The sequence below is a fragment of the Vespula vulgaris genome, chromosome 2 (genome assembly GCF_905475345.1).
Source record: "Vespula vulgaris chromosome 2, iyVesVulg1.1, whole genome shotgun sequence".
Classification (NCBI taxonomy): domain Eukaryota; kingdom Metazoa; phylum Arthropoda; class Insecta; order Hymenoptera; family Vespidae; genus Vespula; species Vespula vulgaris.
Window position 1 is genome coordinate 18,695,255 of NC_066587.1, and position 24,274 is coordinate 18,719,528.

The 24,274-nt window shown below is 28.4% G+C and overlaps 4 protein-coding genes across 11 annotated transcripts; 3 read left to right on the forward strand and 1 right to left on the reverse strand.

Annotated features, from left to right (window-relative positions):
* Positions 1–84: 84 nt before the first annotated feature.
* LOC127072390 (uncharacterized) lies at positions 85–5,143 on the reverse strand. Its single transcript, XM_051012804.1, is given in 15 exon segments — positions 85–775; positions 853–1,041; positions 1,082–1,243; positions 1,310–1,641; positions 1,733–1,889; positions 1,993–2,208; positions 2,273–2,476; positions 2,549–2,753; positions 2,826–3,124; positions 3,194–3,475; positions 3,753–3,914; positions 4,030–4,235; positions 4,326–4,377; positions 4,457–4,531; positions 4,842–5,143. Coding segments are annotated over 15 exon segments (2,895 nt in total). The 5' UTR covers positions 4,938–5,143; the 3' UTR covers positions 85–517.
* Positions 5,144–5,299: 156 nt separating this feature from the next.
* LOC127061550 (uncharacterized) lies at positions 5,300–9,164 on the forward strand. Of its 4 annotated transcripts, none has more exons than XM_050988590.1 (5): positions 5,300–5,476; positions 7,680–8,245; positions 8,331–8,497; positions 8,669–8,852; positions 8,935–9,164. In XM_050988590.1, the coding sequence occupies exons 1-5, from the start codon at positions 5,440–5,442 to the stop codon at positions 9,124–9,126; spliced, it is 1,146 nt and encodes a 381-aa protein (XP_050844547.1). In that variant the 5' UTR covers positions 5,300–5,439; the 3' UTR covers positions 9,127–9,164. The 4 variants fall into 4 exon arrangements, with proteins under 4 accessions (XP_050844547.1, XP_050844549.1, XP_050844550.1 ...); XM_050988592.1 differs by having other exon boundaries at positions 5,305–7,253; XM_050988593.1 differs by having other exon boundaries at positions 5,305–7,221.
* A 140-nt stretch (positions 9,165–9,304) lies between these two features.
* Positions 9,305–15,631, forward strand: LOC127072396 (uncharacterized). Its single transcript, XM_051012818.1, is given in 15 exon segments — positions 9,305–10,422; positions 10,559–10,815; positions 10,904–11,066; positions 11,181–11,448; positions 11,505–11,809; positions 11,913–12,032; positions 12,104–12,276; positions 12,632–12,764; positions 12,766–12,840; positions 13,761–14,017; positions 14,159–14,321; positions 14,404–14,668; positions 14,745–15,049; positions 15,132–15,251; positions 15,345–15,631. Coding segments are annotated over 15 exon segments (2,832 nt in total). The 5' UTR covers positions 9,305–10,365; the 3' UTR covers positions 15,516–15,631.
* A 1,427-nt stretch (positions 15,632–17,058) lies between these two features.
* On the forward strand, positions 17,059–24,256 carry LOC127061525 (rho GTPase-activating protein 44-like). 5 transcript variants are annotated; one of them, XR_007780884.1, is made up of 10 exons: positions 17,059–18,484; positions 19,015–19,168; positions 19,397–19,682; positions 19,870–20,094; positions 20,172–20,469; positions 20,545–20,784; positions 20,877–21,706; positions 21,790–21,965; positions 22,109–22,217; positions 22,389–22,529. XR_007780884.1 is itself a non-coding variant. In XM_050988513.1 (10 exons), the coding sequence occupies exons 1-10, from the start codon at positions 18,432–18,434 to the stop codon at positions 22,812–22,814; spliced, it is 2,604 nt and encodes an 867-aa protein (XP_050844470.1). In that variant the 5' UTR covers positions 17,059–18,431; the 3' UTR covers positions 22,815–24,256. The 5 variants fall into 5 exon arrangements, 4 of the variants coding, with proteins under 4 accessions (XP_050844470.1, XP_050844469.1, XP_050844467.1 ...); XM_050988513.1 differs by lacking the exon at positions 22,109–22,217 and having other exon boundaries at positions 22,389–22,436; positions 22,521–24,256; XM_050988512.1 differs by lacking the exon at positions 22,109–22,217 and having other exon boundaries at positions 17,059–17,962; positions 18,098–18,484; positions 22,389–24,256.
* Positions 24,257–24,274: the final 18 nt, after the last annotated feature.

The window sequence follows — 24,274 nt, forward strand, 5'->3', positions numbered from 1 at the left end:
TACAAATAAATTAACAAAACTGAATTTTAATATTCCTTTTAATTGCAAGTAAAATACATATTAGTGTCCTTTTTATCATACTGTTTTGCTATCTATTTCTAATATCTTTTTTCTCCTTATATTGTCAATAGATAAAGATCTGTAAAATCATAAATAATAAATTTTGAAAGTTAAAGAGATTAATTTAAAATTAATATTAATTATAATCTTAATTATTTTTATTTCTTAATTATTTTAATATTAGTTTAAAATACTATTTTAAAATACTAGTAAAAATTTAATAGAACATTTGATTAGGAAGCATGCATCATACTCTTTCATTTTATCAATAATGCATTGAATATGATCAGGAATAGCCACTTGTAGAAGATACTTAATTTCTGGCATTTGTTCCAGATTTTGAAATAATTTCTTTGGACATGCTTTTTGAATAAAATTTTTCAAGACATTAAATGCTTCATTATAATTATCTGTTAATAACTGAAATATATAATAAATTATATTAATATTATATTAATTAATATAATAATATCAGTGTCCTTTGCAGAATGTTAGACGAAATTAAATATTTCAATACTGGTACATATTGTATAGGATGAATATATATATATATTACCACAAGAGAAAAAAAACCAGGATTTTTTTCATGATGTTCTAAATATATCTTCCTTGTTTGTAAAACAAGTTCAACAAACATACGTTTTAAGTTTTCTGATTTTTCAATGTTATTATCTTCACATTGCTGCATACATAAACAAAAATTATTACTTGCAAATTAAAATATTGTTTGGTCCAACGTGAACAAAAAATACATGACATAAAAAAAATTCTTTTTCCATATTATTACAGCTAATTAATTATTTTTAAAGAATGTAGAATTACTGAAATTAGTAATGTATCTTCACTAGAAATAGTATCGTTGGAATCATCATCAGTAAAAATCTTGTCATATTTTTTGTAATGGCAGAGCAAAGTTCTTCGTTTTTTATTGTTTATAATTATATTTGATTCCTCATCTAACAAGATCTATAAATTTTCATACTAAGTATAATGTGTATATGAATATAAGTGTGTGTATTACTTTTAAGTCATTGAATTGTCGATATATGTCATTTTGTTCTTGAATTTTTATGAGTTTTGGTAATATAAGTTTACTTTCATATATTATATCAGTTGTTGTTGCTCCATAATCTTGAGGTCTAACAAACATACTATATCCAGGTAATTCTAAACTATTTATTATCTGTATAATATGTATGTATGTGTATTTATAGTAAAGGCATATTCGAAGTAATATATAATTGTGTTAATAATATATAATTAGTAAATAATATATAATTTTTTTTTTTACCTCGTCTATAATAGTTACGACAAAATTCAATATACTATTTCTGGATTCTTCCTTTACAAATGTATGTTTGCCTATGTTAATAGCAAGTAAATCCCCTATACTATCTTGGATCCAAGTATAAATATCAAATTTATTCTCTATCTGACTTTGGTGTTGAGTAATATCATTTATAATTACCAAAATAGGTTTAACATTTAAATAACGATTGCATATTTGCATAGTTGTATGCAAGTCTGCTGGAGTTATACCAATTTTTTGTTCTGTTATCAAAGAAGCAATTTCATTCATATCTATGTAAGAATTATAATAAAAATATTTAGCAGGATAATGAAAAATGAAAAAATAGAAGTAATTAGATATAAAATATATTTTATAACTAACGAAATCCATAGCTATTTCCTAGCAGATCTTGGATTCCTAAAAAGTTACCAGAACAAGCTATTTCATTAAAATCTTCTCGTTTTACGAAAATAAATGACTTATCTTCATCTTCACCAGTTTTTGATTGTTTAGTAGTATACCATTTGCAATATTTTATCTTATGAAAATATAAAGATGCATATGAAAAAATCAGTCACTTTGTTCTAATATCAAACTAATTTACATATATATGATTTATGAAATTAAATAATGAATATTACCTTATTAGGAATTACACGTGATATATGTAAAGATAATTTTCTCTTTTTTACTCCAGATGGACCGGTCAATATTAATAGTGGTGGCCTGATTTTATCATATGCAATTACATGTGAATCTATCTTAGGAGTACTCAAATACTCTAATAAAGTCAGTTTGGTGATATTACGTGAAGTCATCAAACTTAATGATGGAGCAAATATAGTCGCTGCAGATATCTATACAAAATCAAAAATGGTTAGTTATATTTAATGCCAGGATACTTTTCTATCTTTTTTGTACCTTTTCTGTAATAGATGCTTCGACACCATCAATGAACATAATACTTGGAATAGAAAATAAAATTACATTTCTGTAATTGGGCCACTTTGTACATGCATTACCTCTAAGGTCTATTTCAAATATCGATCCTTTTAACTTTGATACTTCTAAAAGATCCATAATTTTATTAAATTTCAAATCTACGAAACGCAAACTGCATGCATCCTGCACATATAACACTCAAATAATTATTTATACATGTAATAGAATCTGATTAAGAGAGAAAACAATTTTTACTTTTAAGAAATTTAAGCTAGATAATTTATTATATCCTAATATAATAGTCCTTAAATTGATTAAACTTTTCATATTACTACCCAATTTTGTATATCTATACGATGTTATACAATTTCCTTCTAAATTTAACTCTTTAATGTTCAAATTATCCAAATTTTCAATATATTTTATTAAATTATAAGACATATTCAAGTATTGCAAATATCTAAAAAAATGACACAATAATAATTATATCACATATTTAATAATAAAGACATTCTTTATATTATATACTAACTTTAAATTGTGTAGTCCAAAAATAACTTCAATTTCATTGTAAGACAAATCTAATCTAACAATACTCCAGAAACTACTTAGATCACACATTTCAGTTATATGATTATTAGATAAATTTACATAAGTTAAGTACCAAGGTGGTGTAAAGTTTAATACATCTATGAGTTTATTATGTGATGCATTTAAATACATCAAATAAGGAATCCCACTTAGTGGCATTAAATTTGTAAGATTGTTATATGCCAAATCAATGTATTGCAGATACCGATGATAATATAAAACAGTGATATCTGTAAGTGACTAAAAAAATATTTGCTGAATTAATATATTATAATGTATTCATGTAATTTAGTTTAATGTTATTATTACCATCCTTCTCATAACGCATTTTGCTAAAATATAAAGTCCACATTCTGGTGATTTTGTTAAGAATGAAGATCCAAGTCCTATTAATCTATCAGAGAAAATACCATCCTTTTCTAAGTTATCAAATGAAACATCATCCATATATCTCATTTTGATGACAGGTGATTCCTCATCTTCCCATAATTGTATGTCTAAAGCATATCCACCCCAATTACTTCTAGCAATGCTTTTCTTTTTTGTCAATAATTTGAAATCTTCTTTTCGTGAATAATTTGAATTATCCATTATTAATTATATTTTTCATTTATTGATAAAGATATAGCTCCTATTTTTTATTTAAATCACATATGTTTATAAAATATAACAGTTATTTATCATTACTAGTTTAAAAATATAAAGATTTTTTTTTTAATCAATAATGTAAATCAAATGAACATCACATTATATACAGCTTCAAGTATGTTAATAAGTTTATAAAATATAAAACTATATATATAAATATAAAATCATATATTATCTATTTTTTTATATTATCTATTTCTTATAATAACTCTTATACTTAATTAGTTGCCAATTTTTCCAGAACTGCTTTTGTTAAACGATATTGATGCCATCCCGTTTCTTCTGTTAAATTAATAGCGCCAATACTTTTATAAAACTCTTGTGCTGGGTTCCATTTGAGCACTGCAAAATCTAACCTGCAGCAATCATTATTTTTTGCTTTCTACAATAGAGAAATTTTATTAAATTTTCATTAAAATTATACGTACATCTTCTTTATAATAAAATAATATAAATATTCGAATATACTTCAAATAAATTTATTTAATTACACATACTTTTGCAATAGTCTTTAAAAGTTTAATGCCAATACGTTTTCTTCGAAAATTAGGTGTAATATAAAGATCTTCCAAATACATAGCTCTTCCACCCCATGTTGAATAAGTATAATATGCTAATGCATAACCTATTATTTGTTGATCAACTGTTGCTACATAGCAAATAAATAAAGGATGCTTTGTATCAAACCCATCTCGTTCTAAAGCTGAAAATATATAATATATAATATATAATATATAATATATAATATATATATATATTTAAAAAGAATATATTGTATAATTATTAATTTTACTTTTATAATCGATCTTTGGTTCATTAGGCATCTTCTCATAATCAGCTAGTTCCTATAACATATAAAAATAATTATATTATCATAATGCATTTAAAAAGTAATATAAAATATAAATTTTATATTTTATTTACTTGTATTAAAGTTCTTATAGCAAAACAATCTTCACGTTTAGCTTCACGTATTTCTACTTTATCCATATTTAGTTCCTAAAATAGATTCTTCATATTTATTATAATTAAAAAATAAGACTATAAAATAATGTTTTACCAATAATAGATTGTTTTTTATGGCAAAGTAAAAATAGAATTAAAAAAAAAAAAATTCCTAATTTTAAGAAAGGAATTAGATTCTTCAATAAAACAAATTTAAAGAAAAAGACTGTTAATTATTACTTTTTTAAATGTTTTCTTATATGATCAAAAATTAGCGTTTTAAATATTTTTAAACATATCCAAGTATGTATATATATCTCTTATCATGTCATATTGATAAGTACATTATTATACTTCTAAATACCATTGTTCCTACATTTGAAAATCGCGTACTTAAAGTGACATCAGGACATGCTATTGGTAAAATCTCTCTAGACTTAGTATTTTTATAGTTATCCATACGCTATTAATCTTACTCATTGTGTGATATTTGGACTAGAATATTAGATCTGCCATGCCTCCTAGTTTATATGCCAATAATGAGTCTAGGTATTATTTTTGATCGATTTTGACGAAAAAGATCTCATTTTAAAGATAAAGACTTAGAAGTAGTCTATTTTATATCATTACTATCATTACTATACCACTACTATTATATTCTCAAAAATTCACTTCTTTTATCAATCGCGAACCAATCAGCAAATAACATCGAGCAATGGAAACGCCATGATGCAGACATTGATTGTAGATTCGCTCTAATTGGTTATGTGCTTGCGCCCTCTGGTAGTAAAAACAATTTCACATTAAAGTCGACATTCCATTGTCAATGGTAGTAGTCCTGTGAATGCTTTGTGCTAGTGTGGTGTTAGAGAAAACGTTGCGTTGGTTAGGTTCGTTTAAAACTGTGGCTCGCGAGATATCGTGAAAGAAAATATAATAAGAGAACAAAGAACACATCGAAAATGTCAGAAATTGACGCAAAAGTTAATATGTCGCTCGGTAAGTGGCTAGAGTCCCGAAAATCTACAGATTTTGCTGATATTCCTGGGTGAGCGTATGGCTGCATTCTTTCCTTTGCACTACACAAAATGGCGGTGAAATTGCCCGGACGTAACTACGTAATGTTTCTTTCCATTTCTTTCCAATCGAATGCAAAATCGAAAAAATACGACCTACGAGAACGAGACAATTTCTGAGCGAACACGAAGCAGATTGATTCTTTTCGCATTAAAAATATGACTTAATTATTTAATCCAATACTGGGAAACATTGCGCAACAGAAAGGTGTGAGAGAGAGTGAAATCAGATCATTTCTGATCTACTGGGCAACTCACCGAGAATGCACGAATGACTCAGCCTCTATAAAAAGCAATTTTCTGTCGTGTTTGCGTAATAAAAATTCTATTTTCGTGGATATTCCATATCTACTATTATTTTGAATTATCACTTCTACCAGGAGCATAGTTTATGTATTGATATACGAGATAACAAATATGGTCATTTTTTGTGAAGGTCATACACGAGGTGTATTAAAAAAAAAAAAAAAAAAAAAACCATTATTAGTGAAAGTTCATTACAATGATTTCTTAAAGACAAAGCATCTTCTCATCAACGAAATATCGATATATCGAACTAACGCAAAATTGGAAAATCATGCAACAAGATAATTTTATCTATGCAATATAAATCCAATTTTGTTCAATGCTACACATACTAGAAGGGGCGCACAATTCACCAATGAAGTATCATATTAACTTCTTTGTAATCTTTTGTGACCAGAAGAAAGAAGAAATAATGAATTCTATATTTTTTTCGAGTATCCAAATAATATGAAATTTCACAATATAACCAACAGGGTCTCTATCTAAAGGATGATATATTTTGAAAAAAAAAAAAAAAAAATAAATAAATAAATAAAGGTTTTGTCAACTTTACTTGCAACTAAATAATAATAATTAAAAAAAAAAAAAAATATCCATAGTGGTTTGTACTACATAGTTATAATAACTGATGGATGTCAAGCATTTTGTCATATTATCATTTTGTAATATTCTTCCATATAATGACCGTCTGTGTTCTTTAATATCAGATAACATGGACAATTAAAGTATCAATCTAGATACAATTTTATAAAAAGTTTCTGATAAGAGTGAATCTCGGTGCACAGATAATTTATCAAAAAAAGTGTCGAATGTTGTCTGAAATAGAGAGTAGAAAAGTGGAAACAACCTACAATATACAAACTATGAATTTAAATCATGCATTGCAACATGTTTAAATAGCCTTCACATTAAGCCGATACATCTCTGGAAAAAAGTAAGAATGAAATACTATGCAACTGAATCCTTGGTGTTTACTGCAATATATAAGAAAATTAAAAGATACAAAAAGAGTCGATGACTGGAATATTCTTCGTGGGAAACAGACGATCATGTGTCTTTAAATTGCCAAAGTTATATACGCAGAAACAAAGTTATATTACGCAGTGAATAAATTGAAGATAAACCAATATGAACCATTTACGAAGAAATATTTTGTGAAATATACGAAGAATAAATTGAAGAGTTAAATATTGGGAACAATATTATAGATCAAAATCATATTATGAATTATAATATATCCCATACATATAAATCTTGAAAAAAAGATGATAATAATAATATATAAAGAAAGAAAGAAGAGATGATATGGATCGCTAGGACTTTCCATCATATATTGGACATGGATTATAAATACCGATCATTGTAGCTGTGTTATTTTAAAAGAGATGAAAATTGTACTACTAGTTTCTTTATTTTAACTGTAGATATGCAAAGCAATATATCTTGAGCAAATTTATAATATTAAATATTTTTCTCTTTTCCATTTTTAACTTATCTATTTATAGTGATTGAAATCTATGAATAGATTCACTACAAAAAATTACAGATATATTGAATATATGATTTTACAAAAACTAAATATTTGAAAACTTGTAGCCATAATTAGAAGCTTGTAGTCACAATTACAAATAAATGCAAAGGAAGAAGAGAACACTTTTAGAAAAATAAAATAAAATAAATATTGTTTGTTATGTTGCATCATACTTTAGGAATTTTTAATTGGAAATTTTGACTAGTTGAAATTAAAAATAATAAAACAATTAAATCCTGCAGCTAGAATTGTATGCTCACTAAAACTTGTGAATTTTCTTCCTTTTAAGATGAGATCATTAAGATGGAGAAAAAGGAAAAAAAGAAAAAGGCTAATACAACAAATGGAAAAGCTGGTCCTAAACGCAATCGAGGGAATGCACGAGGACGAAATGGACTTAGAGGCAGAGGTGCAAGAACTAAGCGTAATATTGGCACATTGAAGAAAGAACAAAAATGGCAACGTGGCCAAAATGCTAATCTACGTGGTAGTTTTACCAAAAAACGTTATAACAAGAATGGTGGAGTTGCTTCACAAAATATACTAGCTTCGAATCAAAAAGCTAATATAAGAGGAAATTTAAATGTACGCCGTGGTCGTGGAAATCGCTATGGTTTAACTCGTAGTCGAAGTAGAACGAATTTGACTTTCACAAAAGCTGGATTTTTTACTGCTAATAAAACTACACTGAAAAGAACAAACAGCGTGAGTAGTGTGCGAGACCCAACTTCTGTTCACAATCGACTAGGATATCAAAGTCCAGCACAAATCGCTTATCGAAATCACGTTAAAAGAGCTAAGCAACTTCTCCTTCAGAGACAAAATCAACGGCTTAACTTCCAGAATCAATTTAGAGTATGTTACTGTATTTAATATTTTATTCAATTATTTCATGCAGTTGTGTAATTTTAAATGTTACTCTAAAAAAATATCTTATTAGATGTTACAAGCAGGAAAATCTTCGATTTCACTACAGCAAAGACCATTGGAACGGCGTCAACAAATTTTAACATCTCAACGAAGATTTACTACTGGTGGATTACGTTCAGATCAAATTGCACGTGCTCAAAGAAGAGCTCAATATGAACAGAAACTTATGAGGATCAAGTAAGATTATTATTTTTTATTTATTAAACTAAATTAGTAAATTATGGTGCGCGTTACTATATCTCTCATTAATATTTGTTTGTTTATTTATATATTCATATAAAAAAATATTTTTTTTAATTCCATCTTTTTAATTAATAAAACGTATATGTTATGTTATGTGTATTTCAGCTCTGCACGAATCACACCCTCAAATGTCAATTTCATGTGCACACTAGGTAATGATTATACACCAAATACACATGAACATTCCATAAGCCTTGCACAGAACAGAAATGAAAGAAGTATGAGTGGTCTTCACCAACTGTTAAGAGGGCGTTCACCAATTACACAAACTATACAAAACTTAAACATGGTATAAATTAATAATTTATTCTTGATAATCCAAAATTAATGCAATTTTCAAATTGTTTTAATTATTTACTAATTTCTTTCAGATTGGTCGATCTCCTGTATTTGGTCGACAGCGTTCTCGATCAAGATCACGCTCCCGTTCACGCACACGTAATGTTCCTATGTCTGATTCAGGAACTGATTTAGATGATCGTACTTTTAGTAAAATTATGTATAGTATATCTGCAAGTCTTGGCGTCACAGGACGAACCCTTAATGATAGATTTAGTTTTTAAATGCAATAAAACAAATTCATCTTACATTCAGAATTAAAGACTGGCAAATTCAGTGCACATGAGTTATAAGATTTTCAATTTTAATTATAGATGGGGAGATGTGCTGTTTTTTGCAATTTAGAAGTATAAACATCATCTAATATTGAATAAATGTCTATAATATCGATTCAGAGTTAATTGAAATAACTCTGTTATATTTAGTCTTATTTTGTCTCCAGTAATATAATGTCTTTTATTATGCTTTTTTATAAAAAAGACAGCATTTGTTATAAAAGAATTGTTACTGTAATATATTTAAGCATAATTTCCCCTCTATTATTATTTGATTATACGTTTCGTGCGTGTATATATATATATGTATTTACGTATGTATGATATGTATGTACACATCACACACGAATATGTACACATATACGAAACTCGATAAATTACAAAATTGGATTTTTTCTTCTACAAAACATAAGATATGTTATTTGCTTTTTATTACATAACAATGTGTATTCATATAGATACATATTTATATTATTTTGCAAATTAATTTTTTGTTTCACAAATATCTGCTTAATAAGTCATAAATGTATCTACTCTCTTTTTTTTTTTATTTATACAGTTTTTTGACCTTACTGCAAAAAAAAACAAATTAAATAAGAATTTTGTTATTAGTTTAACAAATATTGACAAAATGAAATAAACACGTTCAATACTCTATTAAAAGTGGTTTATACGTACAATTCTAAAGATAATTCCTTAAATGTTGACATCAGCTCTCCTGTTACTAATCTACATGCATAAAAAAATAAGATAACAAACAGAAATCTAATAAAGAGAAAGTCTAATGTGTATCTAAAAAAATAGATTATGAAGTTCGAAAGTCTATAATCTATTTTTGCCTTTTTTGCGTGATATGACCATACATATATTTTTTTACGTATCTGTTTTCTGACCTTATCAATTACACTGCATGAAACAGTGTATTTATAATTTACAATAAAACTAGATATATACGTCATATGTCCAGAAGTCAATGCCTACTGTTTTGTTATTTTTTTGATGCAAACAAAGAATATCTATACAAGTAACTTGGAAGTGTGACAAAAGTACACATGAGAATAAGTGTGATATCAATCGTATAACATTCGTTACTTTTTTATAAACATTAACTTTTACAAACGGCATTTATTTTGATAAATTTAAATATAAATTTAATAAATTGGTTCGATTGTAATAATAATTTATATCATGTTACGTCCATCATCTTTATTAGTAGGACGACAAATTTTAAATCACTGTAATCAGGTACATTATTTTTTATAAAAATATCTATATTATTCTATAATTATTTCACAAAATCAAATACATATATTAAACTATTTCTTAAAATTAAACAGTTATACATTTGTTATTTTATTTATAGAAAAATTTATTATTTTAGTTCCTAAAAAAAAACCAGCTAATAAAACAACAATTACGATATTTGAATGTTCATGAAAATATTGCATACACTCTCCTAAAAGAAGCTGGAATTCCAACACCACCATTTGGAGTAGCTAAAACTCCTGATGAAGCTGCTAAAATAGCTAACGACCTAAAGTCACAAGATTTGGTCGTAAAAGCACAAGTACTTACCGGTGGCAGAGGGATGGGTCATTTCCAAAATACCGATGTTAGTGGAGTTGTTATGTGTGAATCGTAAGTATTTCTCCAATTACAATACCAAAACATTTAAATAATTAATAATAATTACTTTATTATTCCATTGATATCTTTTTATCTTTAGTGTAGAACAAGTAAAGCAGGTATCAGAAGTTATGATTGGAAAATTATTGATTACTAGACAAACAGGAGCTGCTGGAAGAATTTGTAATTCAGTAATGGTGACAACACGCATGTATCCACGAAAAGAATATTATCTTTCAATCATGTTGGAAACTAGTTTCAAAGTAAGTATACGATTAAGTTAAATGTAAAAATAAATGATTAAAAGAAGACATTACTTGAATAAAATAAATTGTCTACTTTTATTTATTATTAATTCATACAAAAATTATACGTAGGGAATTGTTGTAATAGCATCTAGTCGAGGTGGAGTAAATATTGAAGAAATTGCTGCTACTGATCCTGGTGCTCTTCATTATGAACCAGTTGACATAAATAAAGGCATAACAGAAGAACAGATAAAACGTATTGTTCTAAAATTGGGTGTTAAAGGACAAGGCAAAGATATTATAACAGAAATTGTTCATAATCTTTATGAATTATTTATTGAAACAGATGCTCTACTAATTGAAATTAACCCACTTGCAGAAGATATTTGCGGCGAATGTAAGTAATGATAACAAATTGTAAACAAATTAATATTTAATTTAATATTTTTTCAGATTATGCTTTAGATTGTAAATGTAATTTTGATGATAGTGCTGAATTTAGACAGAAAGAATTATTTGCTCTGCAAGATTGGTCTCAAAAAGATCCCAATGAAGCACGTGCAAAAAAGTTTGACTTAAATTATATTCAGTTAGAAGGGATTGTTGGTTGTATGGTAAATGGTGCAGGTTTAGCAATGGCAACAATGGATCTTATAAATTTGCATGGTGTTAGACCAGCTAATTTTTTAGATGTAGGTGGTGGTGCTACAAAGGAAACTATTACAGAAGCATTTACAATAATAACTACAGATCCAAAGGTATGGAAAAATAATAATACATCTTATAAGATGTTATATTGCATATAACTAAAAAATAGATAATAAATAAGCATAATAAATTACCAAAATTTTTTATCCTCAGGTTTTAGCCATTTTTGTTAATATATTTGGTGGTATTATGAGATGTGATATCATTGCAGAAGGAATCATTGCAGCTACTAAAGAATTGAAAACAAATATTCCTGTAATCATTAGATTGGAGGTAATGATAAATAATAAATATGAATGAGAAGATAAATAAAATATAAATACTAATGAAATTGTTTTATTTAGGGGACTAATGTAGAAAAAGCAAAAAAAATAATATTAGATTCAAAATTGAAACTTATCTTTATAGATGATTTTTTAAAAGCAGGAGAAGTAATTGCCAAATTTGCAACTATTGCGCAACTTGCAAAATCTTTAAATTTAGATGTCAATTTTGTATTAAAACCAGGTGGAATAAAGTAAATTAAACAATAAGAATAAAAAAGAAGGAAATAAATTATCAACACAAAATATAAAGTTTCTACACAAAATATAAATTTGCTTCATACAACTACTTATGGCGATGAAAATTATAAACAAAATGTCATATTTTGTTGAAAACAAAAATTAAATTTTTATCAAATAAAGTAATCTGTATTATCAATGTAAAAATTTAATAAAATGGAGATTATTTTGTAATCAAAAGTATATGAAAAGTTATTTATTTATTTACCTATAGAGTAAGGTAAAAACTAAATATTAATTTAGTTATAGAAATTTAATTATTCTTGAAATGTTAATGTAATCACGAGTCAGTGCAATTCATTGAAAATGTATGTTATTAACAGTACATTATATTCTTGCAGTGATCATATATATTGGTTTACGTCACGTTTCAGAAAGAAACGTCAAGAAAGGCGGGGACATAATGGCGAAACCAGCATTTGGTGGCAGTCTATTGCCAACACTTTACCAAGATGGCTACAATGTTGTCTCGGACGATTTCACTCGCAGAGTGTCTTACCCGATTAAATGGTTCCAAGGTACGTTAAAACGAAAAAGAAAAGATTAATATCGTTTCGGAAGATACAGTATATTCGAGAATAGTTAAAGCTTTAACATTTTCTTACGTGTAAAGATTATAAGGACTATGTAAAAGAGGGACGATCGTCCATATTAAGTGATGTAGTCTGCTAAATTAGGCGCCAGGGTCAACCGATTTAAAGCCAAGGGTGTCGGTCTCACGTAAAATCTGATTTTCTTGAAAAAACTATGATGACAGTTATATAATTATCTTATACTATTTTCCGCATTCTTCTTTTTATCTCTTCATTATCGAGGTCAAGTTTTCTGCGCATTTGATTAAACGTAATTGAATTACTTGCGATAGAATAATAGTTCACGATTTTCTACATTTCTTATTTAAATTTCGAACATAAAAATTGTATCATTTCGATATATTGATGTTTATTTATTTTTACGTATTATTATAGTATAATTTTTTTAACACACACATATATATATATATATTATATATGAATATATAAAAATTATATATAAATATTATATAATTATATATATATAATTATATAATATATATATATGACTTTTGACATGAGTTGTAGATGAAAAAAAATTTATATATTTTATTTTATAAATGTAATATGATAATATTTTATTTGTACTAAACAACAGAAGATCTGTGCCAAATTATGCAAAAGGAAAATAATGTAGTTCAATGTCAATTATCTATAGATTTATATTTAAATGTTGCATAATATATTTATAACTTACCTTAAAATCATTAATAATTACTCATATAATCCATGAAATGGTCTAATCCTCTTAAAGAAAACAGGTTTAACATAATACTTTTTGTAATTATTATTAATATTTGTAATTATTATTAATATGTCAGATAATATATCATTTAATATTTTTTAAATATTTTTTTATTTTTCAGATTTTAGCCTGCAAAAGTAACTTAAAACAAACAATAAGAAATCTAAATGTACATGAACATATCAGTTATAGTTTACTTAATGAAGCTGGTGTACCTACTCCCAAGTTTGGTGTTGCAAAAACACCAGACGAAGCAGCAAAACTTGCAGCTAACTTGAAGACAAAAGATATTGTCTTAAAAGCTCAAGTTCTTGCAGGAGGTAGAGGAAAAGGGCACTTTAAAGATTCCAGTATTAGTGGTGTAAAGATGTGTGAAACGTAAGTTCTTTATTTTATCTTTAATTCTAGTAACACAATAATATTACTATTATTATTATTATTATTATTATTATTATTATTATTATTATTATCATCATCATTATTATTTTTACATTTCAAATATTTTTGTTTCATTGATAGACCAGAAGAAGCAAAAACACTAGCAAGTCAAATGTTAGGTAAATTACTAATTACAAAACAAACTGGTGAAGGTGGTAGAATATGTAATGCCGTCATGGTAACACAACGTATGTTTCCGCGTAAAGAATATTATTTAGCGGTAATGATGGAACGTGCCTTTGGCGTAAGTAATCAAAGTTTTAAAGTATTACTTATATTCACATATATAAATTTCTATTAACAAATTACATTTTATTACGATTCAGGGTCCTGTTATAATTGCATCTAGCCAAGGTGGAGTAAATATTGAGGAAGTAGCTGCAACAAATCCTAGTGCCATAATGTACGAACCTATTGATATCAATAAAGGTATAACCAAAGAACAGGCAGACCGTATTATCACAAAACTTGGTCTTGAAAATGTAAAAGATTATATTTCAAAAATTATCATGAATCTTTATCAAATGTTCCTTAAGAAAGATGCCCTTCTTTTAGAAGTAAATCCTCTTGCTGAAGATATCAATGGAAATTGTAAGTAATTTTATTGATAGTATTACCATCATATTATTATTGATTATATTAACATCAGTTTATTTTTAAATTTTAGATTTTGCATTAGATTGCAAATGTAGATTCGATGATAATGCCGAATTCAGACAAAAAGAACTATTTGGATTAAGAGATTGGACTCAGGAGGATTCTAAAGAAGTAGAAGCAGCCAAATTTGACTTGAATTACATTGCACTCGATGGAAATATTGGTTGTATGGTTAATGGAGCTGGATTAGCTATGGCTACTATGGATATTATTAAATTACATGGAGGCGAACCTGCTAATTTTCTTGACGTTGGTGGCGGCGCAACAACCAGTGCCGTGAAAGAGGCATTTAAAATTATCACTTCTGATTCAAGAGTAAACTAACATAATTTATATGTAATAGCATTATTTTTATTTTCAGATAGTATTCAATATACTATTCTTTTATAATTTACAGGTGCATGCTCTTTTAGTTAATATCTTTGGTGGTATTATGAGATGTGATGTTATCGCAGAGGGTATTATTGCTGCAACCAAGGAACTTAGTCTTAAAATTCCTGTTGTTGTTCGATTGCAGGTACAACATTGTAACGTTTAATATTTATGTATTATAATCTTTTTCACTTAAATATTTCTTAATTATGTACAATATAAATGTGTATAATTACAGGGAACCAACGTTGATGAGGCTAAAGCTTTGATTGCAAATGCAGGATTAAAAATTGTTCCAATTGATGACCTTGATGAAGCTGCTCGTGTCGCAGTAAAATTATCAACCATTGTTAAACTAGCACAGTCCGAAAATCTTAGTGTCAATTTTGAGATACCCGCAATTTCATAATTTTTTAATGAATAATGAATAATTTTAGTAATGAATATAAAATTTATATATCAGCAAATTATTACTGATATTTGTTCAAATATTGTCAAATGGTTTCAAAGAACGTTTGAAAGTAATATCTGTAGTAATAACTTCTCATCACTTTTATTATATGCTATTTAAAAAGTGACACTTTAAGCAATTACATTAAATCAGTTTATTAAATAATTTTATAAAATCATTTTGAAACAACTCGAAAAGAGAAAAGAACATTTATTACTTTGAAGAGATTTTTATTTAATGACGTGTTCTATTTTATAAATGGCGAACTTTATCTTTTCTTTTTTAAGACAGGCACAATTTCTCTAATAGATTAACATATGAAGATAAGTATGAATATAATTTATTGCTTACCCTTTGACAGGGTTCTGTGATTCAGTATTAAAAGTTAAGTTATGTGTCACTCACGCGTAGATATATGAACTTACTCGTGTGGTATATATCGAATTGTTCTATGAAAAATGTAGCGCATGGTTATTTATCTGAAGATTAAATTCAAAACATACCATTAGAAAATATATATGTATATATATATATATTAACATGTGCGTTGCATATATTACATATACGCACGTGCACGATCAAGTGTACAAATTTCTTTATTATTTTACGTTATGTTTTAGTTCTTTTTATGATTTATGAAATTATTTTTACGAATAATTTCTTATACTACAATATAATAGAACGTGTGAAATAATAGTTATATATATTTTACATATATATTGAATTTATTTTTTTACATCTGTTATACATATTTTCGAAATAGTACAGTTTGTCCATTTTTCACAAAAATACGCGCAGTGTACATCATATGTTGCTTACTTATTCATTTTATTTATGTGTAGATGTTATTGAAAGTTAATAATACTAATTTGATAGAAAGAACAATGTTAAAATGTCTCATTTGATATAAAACCACAAGATAATAGTTTTTCTATTACAAATGCGTGTGATATTAAAGAAATAAATTCGTCAAAATAAATACGTCAAATAGTTGTAGAATATATTACTTTTATTGAATTATATACACACATATGTATATAATATAACATACTGCCTAATGCCTGTTTAAAATGTACGAAGTTAACATAATTTTAATCGGTTATATTGTAATGATATACACAATTATATTAAATTGATGGTAAGAATGTAAATTTGTATAAACATGTAAGTTGTTTTTCTTCATATTTTATTTTGATAGAAAATTATTGTGTATTAATTACGAATTTTGTGGGTATACACACACACACACACACACACACATATATATATGCATGCATCTAAGAAATACGGCAAATAGTTTATTATGATAATATTCAAGCAAAATATAATTATAGGAAGATTAATTAAAAAATGAGATCAATTTGTTTATAATTGAATTTTGTGATTAATTTGAATATGGGTAAGAAGTGTGGATTAGTATATGAAAGTTCAAACTTACACACGTAACGTATTACTACGCCATCTAACTTTACAGATACAGAATTAAAACTTTTCTTATGTTCTTTTTTTTAACTTCAACTCGGTTGGTATATACAACTTATTTTGTATGTGTATGATTTAACTTGACATGTCGATAAAATCAAACCTAACAAAATGGTTACGGAGCTTCGCAGTATATCTTACATAAGATTATCCCTTCTGATACTTATTGCGTTATTGACATCATACTTGGTACGTTTTAATTAGAATCATAAATTAATAGAACATTGTGAAAACATATTCAACGAGACATTCGCAACGAAGAATTTTTCGCTTTGGTGAATTCTCATGTATATTATTATTCTCTCCTACTCCCTATTATCTCTTTATACGTAGACAGCTTTGATTTAGCTAAATTGCCGGAAACGTTTTATTTATTATCACTTATTCTCTTCTTCATCTGTAATAATGTCTCTCGTATCATTTTTCTTCAACGTATATTTTCTTTCTTCTACCGTTGATCTTTGTGAACAATGAAATATTCAAATTTCAAAAGAAGTTAATTTTTGTGAATAGGTTAGTAATATTTTTAACAATTTACTTGTACCACGTGTATGTGTGTATAATGAAGGAAAATATGAAATATATATAATTCAAAAATTAAATGAAAATAATGAGATTTTTAAAGTAGCGATACTGTCGTTCTTAAGATAGTATGGAAAAATTGAATTTTCCGCCACTTTGTTATTTCGATTCTTGGAAGAGTCTGAAGTCGTAGAAGAAAGCGGCATTCAACGCGTATTAATGGCAATTGGTGGCAATCGTGAAGAGGCACACAGGGCGCGGCAATGTTCAGTCGATTACTTGCGTGCGTTGTCGTCGTCGTCGCCGTCGCCGCCGCCGTCGTCGTCGTCGTCGTCGTCGTCGTCGTCGCTGTTCATCGTCGACAAGAGAAGTCTGTAAGAGTGAGAAGGATTCACAATGCGGTGCGTTTGTCTTGTAGTCATTCGTAACAAGTTCTCGCTATAACAAGAGCGCGAGTTATACGATAGAGTTCGTAAACGTAAGAAAGTGCATGGTCGTGTGTAATTCTATTGTGATACGTTTGTCTACGTTCATAGTGCGGCGAGGTTATCGCGTCGATGCTGCGTAAGAATAGACCGATCAAAATTGTGTGCGCCTTCCGCACAGGGTGTGAGATCATAGTCGAAACATTATGACGGACAGTCGCCCTTGCTACGATACGAAGGATCGTCCCTTCCTTTTTCCTTGTCTTCAAACGCTATCGTCCCGCGTATCGGAGGATAAGAAAACAAGAGATGAACGTACGTGAACCGAGCTAGATTCAAAAACATTATCCTTGGTTCAAAAGTGAAAAGGTTTTAGACAGTCTATCACTTTTTCGACGGAAGTTCTCACTACGATTTCACCTCGAGTGTCGACCGATCAGCGACCATGAAGAAACAGTTTTTTAGGGTGAAACAGCTCGCCGATCAAACTTTTTCTAGGTAAATCGTTCTTTACGATTATATTTAAAAGGATAACCTCTCTTGATTGATTTATCTTTAAATCGATTTATTTTTTTTCTCCTGTTTTTTTTTTTCTTTCTTTTCTTCTTTGAACGAGAAGGTGTTTTCAAATTTTATTATTTATTTTTTTCTTTCAATAAAAAATGTAATCTACTGATAGTATTTAACAGTATTTGTTAAAAACCAATTATTGAAAACTAATGGTACAGTAATATTATGCATTTGTTCTTTTTTTCTTTTCTTTTTTTTTTTTAACTTCATAGTAGTGATCAATAAGATGCGTTGTATTATCTTATTGATATTGTACGTTCAAAGGTTATTGACAGACAAGAAAAGGAAAATCGAAGAGCATGCACTAAAATAAACCATGAGTCAGGATATCCCAAAAGTAGTTATTCCTGTTTAAGCTTCTTCTCTTTAGACAGACTAATGTTTTAACTTCATATATATTGATCATTTCTGATATCATCTTCCATTTATTCTTTTATTAATTTTTTTCTTTTAAATAGAGCTGGCAAAACAGAAGTGCTTACGGATGATTTGCAAGCTGCAGACAAACATGTAGAACAGATTAGAGCAGCTCTTACTGGGTTAAGTAAAAGACTTGGTAATCCACCTAATCAAGCATTCGCACAGGAACCTGCATTTAAGGAGAAACGTTTGGTAAATATTGATTGATTAATTTCGAGAAAATTTTACTGCATTTAATTATGCGCCAAGTTATATGTATTACTTTAATATATTATGACATATTACAAAACGGAAAGCATGTAATATAGAATTTATTTATTATTTATGCTAATTTATAATTACGTAAAAATACAAAATTATTAATATAATAATATTTTGAATAATTATGTAATTGTATATAAAAATATATATTTATTTTAGAAAAAATGTCCCGAGTATATACTCGGACAAACGATGTTGGAAAATGCAACAGAGGATGGCCTTATGGGTTTTACTCTTTTAGAATGTGGAAGGGCACAGATGTCATTAGCTAATGAAACGGTAGAACACGAAGCAAAGGTAGAACAATATGTTGCAGCTCCATTACAACATATTTTAGATACTGACATTCCAAATATATTGAAACATAAGAGAAATTTGGCACGATTAATTTTGGACATGGACAGTGCAAGAACGCGCTATCAACAAGCTAGCAAGCATAATGCTGGTAATGAATATATTTTTTAAATAACAGCGTTCAAATATCAATAAAATAGCAAGTCGTTCAGATAGTTGCGAAACTTAAAAAAGAAAGTTTTTCTATAATCCCAAAGTAGTAATAAATGAAAAAAGAAAAAGAATATTTACTTCATATTACATTATATTACATGTATGTTTGTATTACATATGTATAGGAACTGGTGCAACAAAAGCAGACAGTTTAAGAGAAGATTTAGAAGAGGCAGAATCTAAAGTTGAACAATGTAGGGATCAGCTAGCTGCAGAAATGTTTCAATTAATGTCAAGAGAAACAGAATTAGCACAGACTATCATACAATATGTCAAACTGCAAAGAGCATATCATGAAAGTGCTTTACACTGTCTTGAAGATCTTATTCCTGGATTAGAAAGTTATATCAGTTAGTATATAGTTTTTGAATTTAGGATTACTAATATATTTGACTCTTTTGTATTAATATGTGTATACATTTTGCAGATAATAATGAAATGAAACCAGTTTATGGTTATCCTCTTGAAGAACATCTTAGAGTAACGAATAGGAAAATAGCATTACCTATACAATTGTGCGTATCTGCATTACTGCGTTTAGGTATGGAAGAAGAAGGTTTATTTAGAGTAGCTGGTGCTGCATCTAAATCTCGTAGAATTAAGCTGAGTTTAGATGCATGCTGTTTGACTTTATCAACAGCTTTAGAATACAAAGATCCTCACGTTATAGCTGGTGCATTGAAGTCTTATTTACGTGAACTTCCAGAACCTTTATTAACATTTAAGTAAGTATAATTTTTGTAATATAGGATGTTTCATAACAGTTTATTATAATTGTTATTTTATTATTTTCTTAAAAGGTTGTATCCTGAATGGATGGCTGCTGCTAAAATAACACAAAATGAAGTTAGATTACGTGCGCTCTGGGAAGTGCTGCACAAGCTCCCATCTGCAAACTTAGAAAATTTGCGATTTCTAATTAAATTCTTAGCAGTATTGAGCAAAAACCAGGATATCAATAAAATGTCACCTCAAAACATAGCAATCGTAATTGGTCCTAACTTGATTTGGAGCCCACAAGAGGATGTAAATACAATAGTGTAAGTATCCTTTTGTTATATTTTTCATGTGTCTTTTAATTTATAATCAATCTATTACATTGTTATATATATATACAATCGTATTATTTCAGAATGAATATGAGTACTACAAGTATCTCTAGTCTTATCGTGGATCAGTTGATAACATATGCAGATTGGTTCTTCCCAGGTGAAATAGATTTTGATCGTGACTTAGAAATTGGAATAGTCAATGGCTTGGAACCGCAGGTGATTGGTATGCGTCGTTGTGTTTCAAACAGTAGTTTGAGTGATCACGGTGAAAGTCCACCACAGGGCAGTCCAAAGCCTGCGGCTCGTCGAAAAAACAAGCCAGCACCAACACCGCCAAGTGGTACAACACCGGATAAAAATGATAAAAGGTGCGATGATAAACCACCTCCAGCTCCAGATAAACCACCTAGACCTTTAATGTCAGCTACACTTAACCGGGCAACATACAAGGCACAAAAGCACGAAGTAAATACAGAGTTACTGACCAGACATGAAAATAACGTAGAAAAAGCTGAAAAAAATTCAGAAATAGAAATAAAACATATAGGTTTTGAAGGAATAATAGCTCAGGTTGATATTCAACCTGCAGACAACTGCGAAAACGTTTCTGAAATTAATACTTCACAGTCTGAATTGGCTAAGAATAATATTGATACAGAAAAGTATAAACTAGATACGTTAAATGCAGAGTTGCAAAAGTCTGAAAAAAGAAATGTTCCTGTTTCTCTTGATAAAACTATAAGTAGCGTAGAAAACATTCAAAACAAGTCATCTGTAGATATTGACAATTCGGATGTTTCTTCATCAAGACCTAAGCCATTACCAACAGAAAAACCTGCTCCATCCACGTTAGAAAGGAGAAGGCCAGTTGCTGCTCCTAGAAATATTACAAACATAACGCATAATACAGGTTCGATTATTTGCAAAAGATTAATACTTATATATTTTCTTTTTTATTAGAACAGTGTCATTTAACAGATAAAATTCTTATAGATGATACAGTCGAATTACGTAAGAAGTCTGATAGCAACAGTATAACGAATTTAAATGTAGGAGACAGAGGTAGTAAACCAGCAATTCCAGAACGACCTGCTGGGTTGGTTCGTCCATCAAGCCTTATAAGACAACAGCCGCGTCAAAGTAATGAAAATTTAGACACCGAGTCAGGAGTAAGTATTTAAACGTGACATATATTATTCCTGTACACTTATTAACAGGGAACAGATTTGACTGACGATATGTATTTGTATGCGATAAAGATAAAGCAGGTATAGGTGTATTTTAAGTCAAATATATTATTTAAATTCCTTAGATAGAGTGGTTAATTTGGTGGACAAAATTTGCCATTTTTCTGTAATAATGTACTTACTACGCGAATCCAAAACAAGTATTACGACCTGGATATTGTGAAATAGGAATATGTAAGCTATATAAATAATATTGCTTTCAGTTTTTTACAATTTGTAATGAATGAGTATTAAATTGAATATGAGCTATGAGTATTATTTTTTACAATATATGACATTTATCTTGTGTTTGGATGTGATAAACGTGTCTAATAACATTAAAACTTAATTTTAATAAATCTGCAGCCCCTTACTTTGGAAAGGGCACACATGTACTCTGTGGACAAGCAACAGGTCAGTATAATACAAGTGCGTGGAAATGGCAATGTGTTCTGCAATCCAGGAGAGAGCAATGGCAACACAGCTTCGAACTTGCAGAGAAGTCCTAGTGTGGGTAGTCGACCTTCGTCTATGTCTTTGTATGGTGAACGACCAGAGAAACCTGCAAGACCAGATGTCCCAGACCAGGCAAAGGCACATGCAAGGACTAAATCTGAAGGCAACATTATTGATGTTCAAACACAAACAGAGACTGTAGTTGTGCTTAAGTCACCACAACAACCTGTTCCAGCATCCCCAAGATTTCATCAAAGGCCTCCTAGGCCACAACCGCCACCACCTCCGCCTCCCTCGACTCGGCCTAAATCCGAACAGGAGAGTACTAATCTCTAAAAACTCGACATAAAATGGTCTTTGTAATTATCGATAAGCCATCACTGCGTCATCGATACTTTGTACGTAATGAAAGGTGTTTTCACATAACACTATGTTGTATGTGATTAAAAAACTTTCTATGAACTTTAAACGAAATGTTTATGTAACGCATAACTCTTTAAAAATATTATACCTGATTTGCATATCTAAGCTGATATTTTTTTATGGCTTATCAAATTTTATACATTTTGTTAAGAAGTCAAATATAATCTGAAAATTAGCGTAAATATAAGGAAAATAATTTAAAATTCGATCTCCTTTTAAACGCGCGTATCCAAGCGCACAAAATGCAGTGTGCATTTTAGGTAAAATATTAAAGTTATAGCTATTTGATAATATTATTACTTTTAATACAATTTTACGAACGATACGTCCATATAAAAAGGAAGTTTGACAAACCTTTGAATGTTTCCATTGGAATTGAGCCTTTGAGTGATATGCGTAACGAAATGACCGTGTTTAAAGTATACATATGTACGTTAAAAGTACGTATAAGTTATACTTGAGTTAAGCATATATACAGTAACATCTTGTACCTTAACTTATTTGCATTTTTAGATGATCATGGAATGATTAAAAAAACGATGGATAGTTGTATTGTACAATATTCTATTTTTTCAATAAGGTATGAGAGAAAATTAGATTTTCTCGGAGAGTATTGTAAACGGTCAGATATTTTCTTGTCGTTTCACAGAAAAATTTAATATCTGTGCACAAAAGATATGTATTCTTTCAAAAATATTGAAAATCACTATTAGCTTTATTTTGAGAAACGTATATAAAACTTAAGTGCAATTGGATATAGTACATATGTTTAAATATATATGCTCTTTTATTAAAAAATTTTTATGTTGTTATATCGCATTATATCATATACGGTAAATAATTATTCAGCAAATGTGATAATGTACATTTGACAATGATATAAGTATTATTTGTTATAAATTGTAACATGTTTTTATGTTATTTAAATTACTAGAAAGATTATGTTAAAATCTTGTAAAAAGTTCAATTCTTATATTTCTTGTTTTCTAGAATTATTCCATTCTAATGTCGTGCAATTATCAATTGACTATTTCAAATAATTGTGAGAGTATACGTAATATTTTTTATATCACAAACAAAAATATTGCTTTTACAATTAAATGGTATTTAATGCATTAACGCGAACGGCAGCTGGTCTTGTATTCTCTCAAAGACACATTTGAATCCTTATTATGTAAAAGGTATACTTCTAAGTTTCAAACGCAATATGTAATCAGTTTTTTATTATAAGATTGTTATGGAAGTAACGCAAATGACAAATCATGCATTTACCTAAGGAGTGCTTAGGCTGTGAATGTAATGGATTATTAAAGGATTTATTTGTATATAAATAAAAAGTTTCCTTATCAAAATAATCTGAGTATAATGATGAT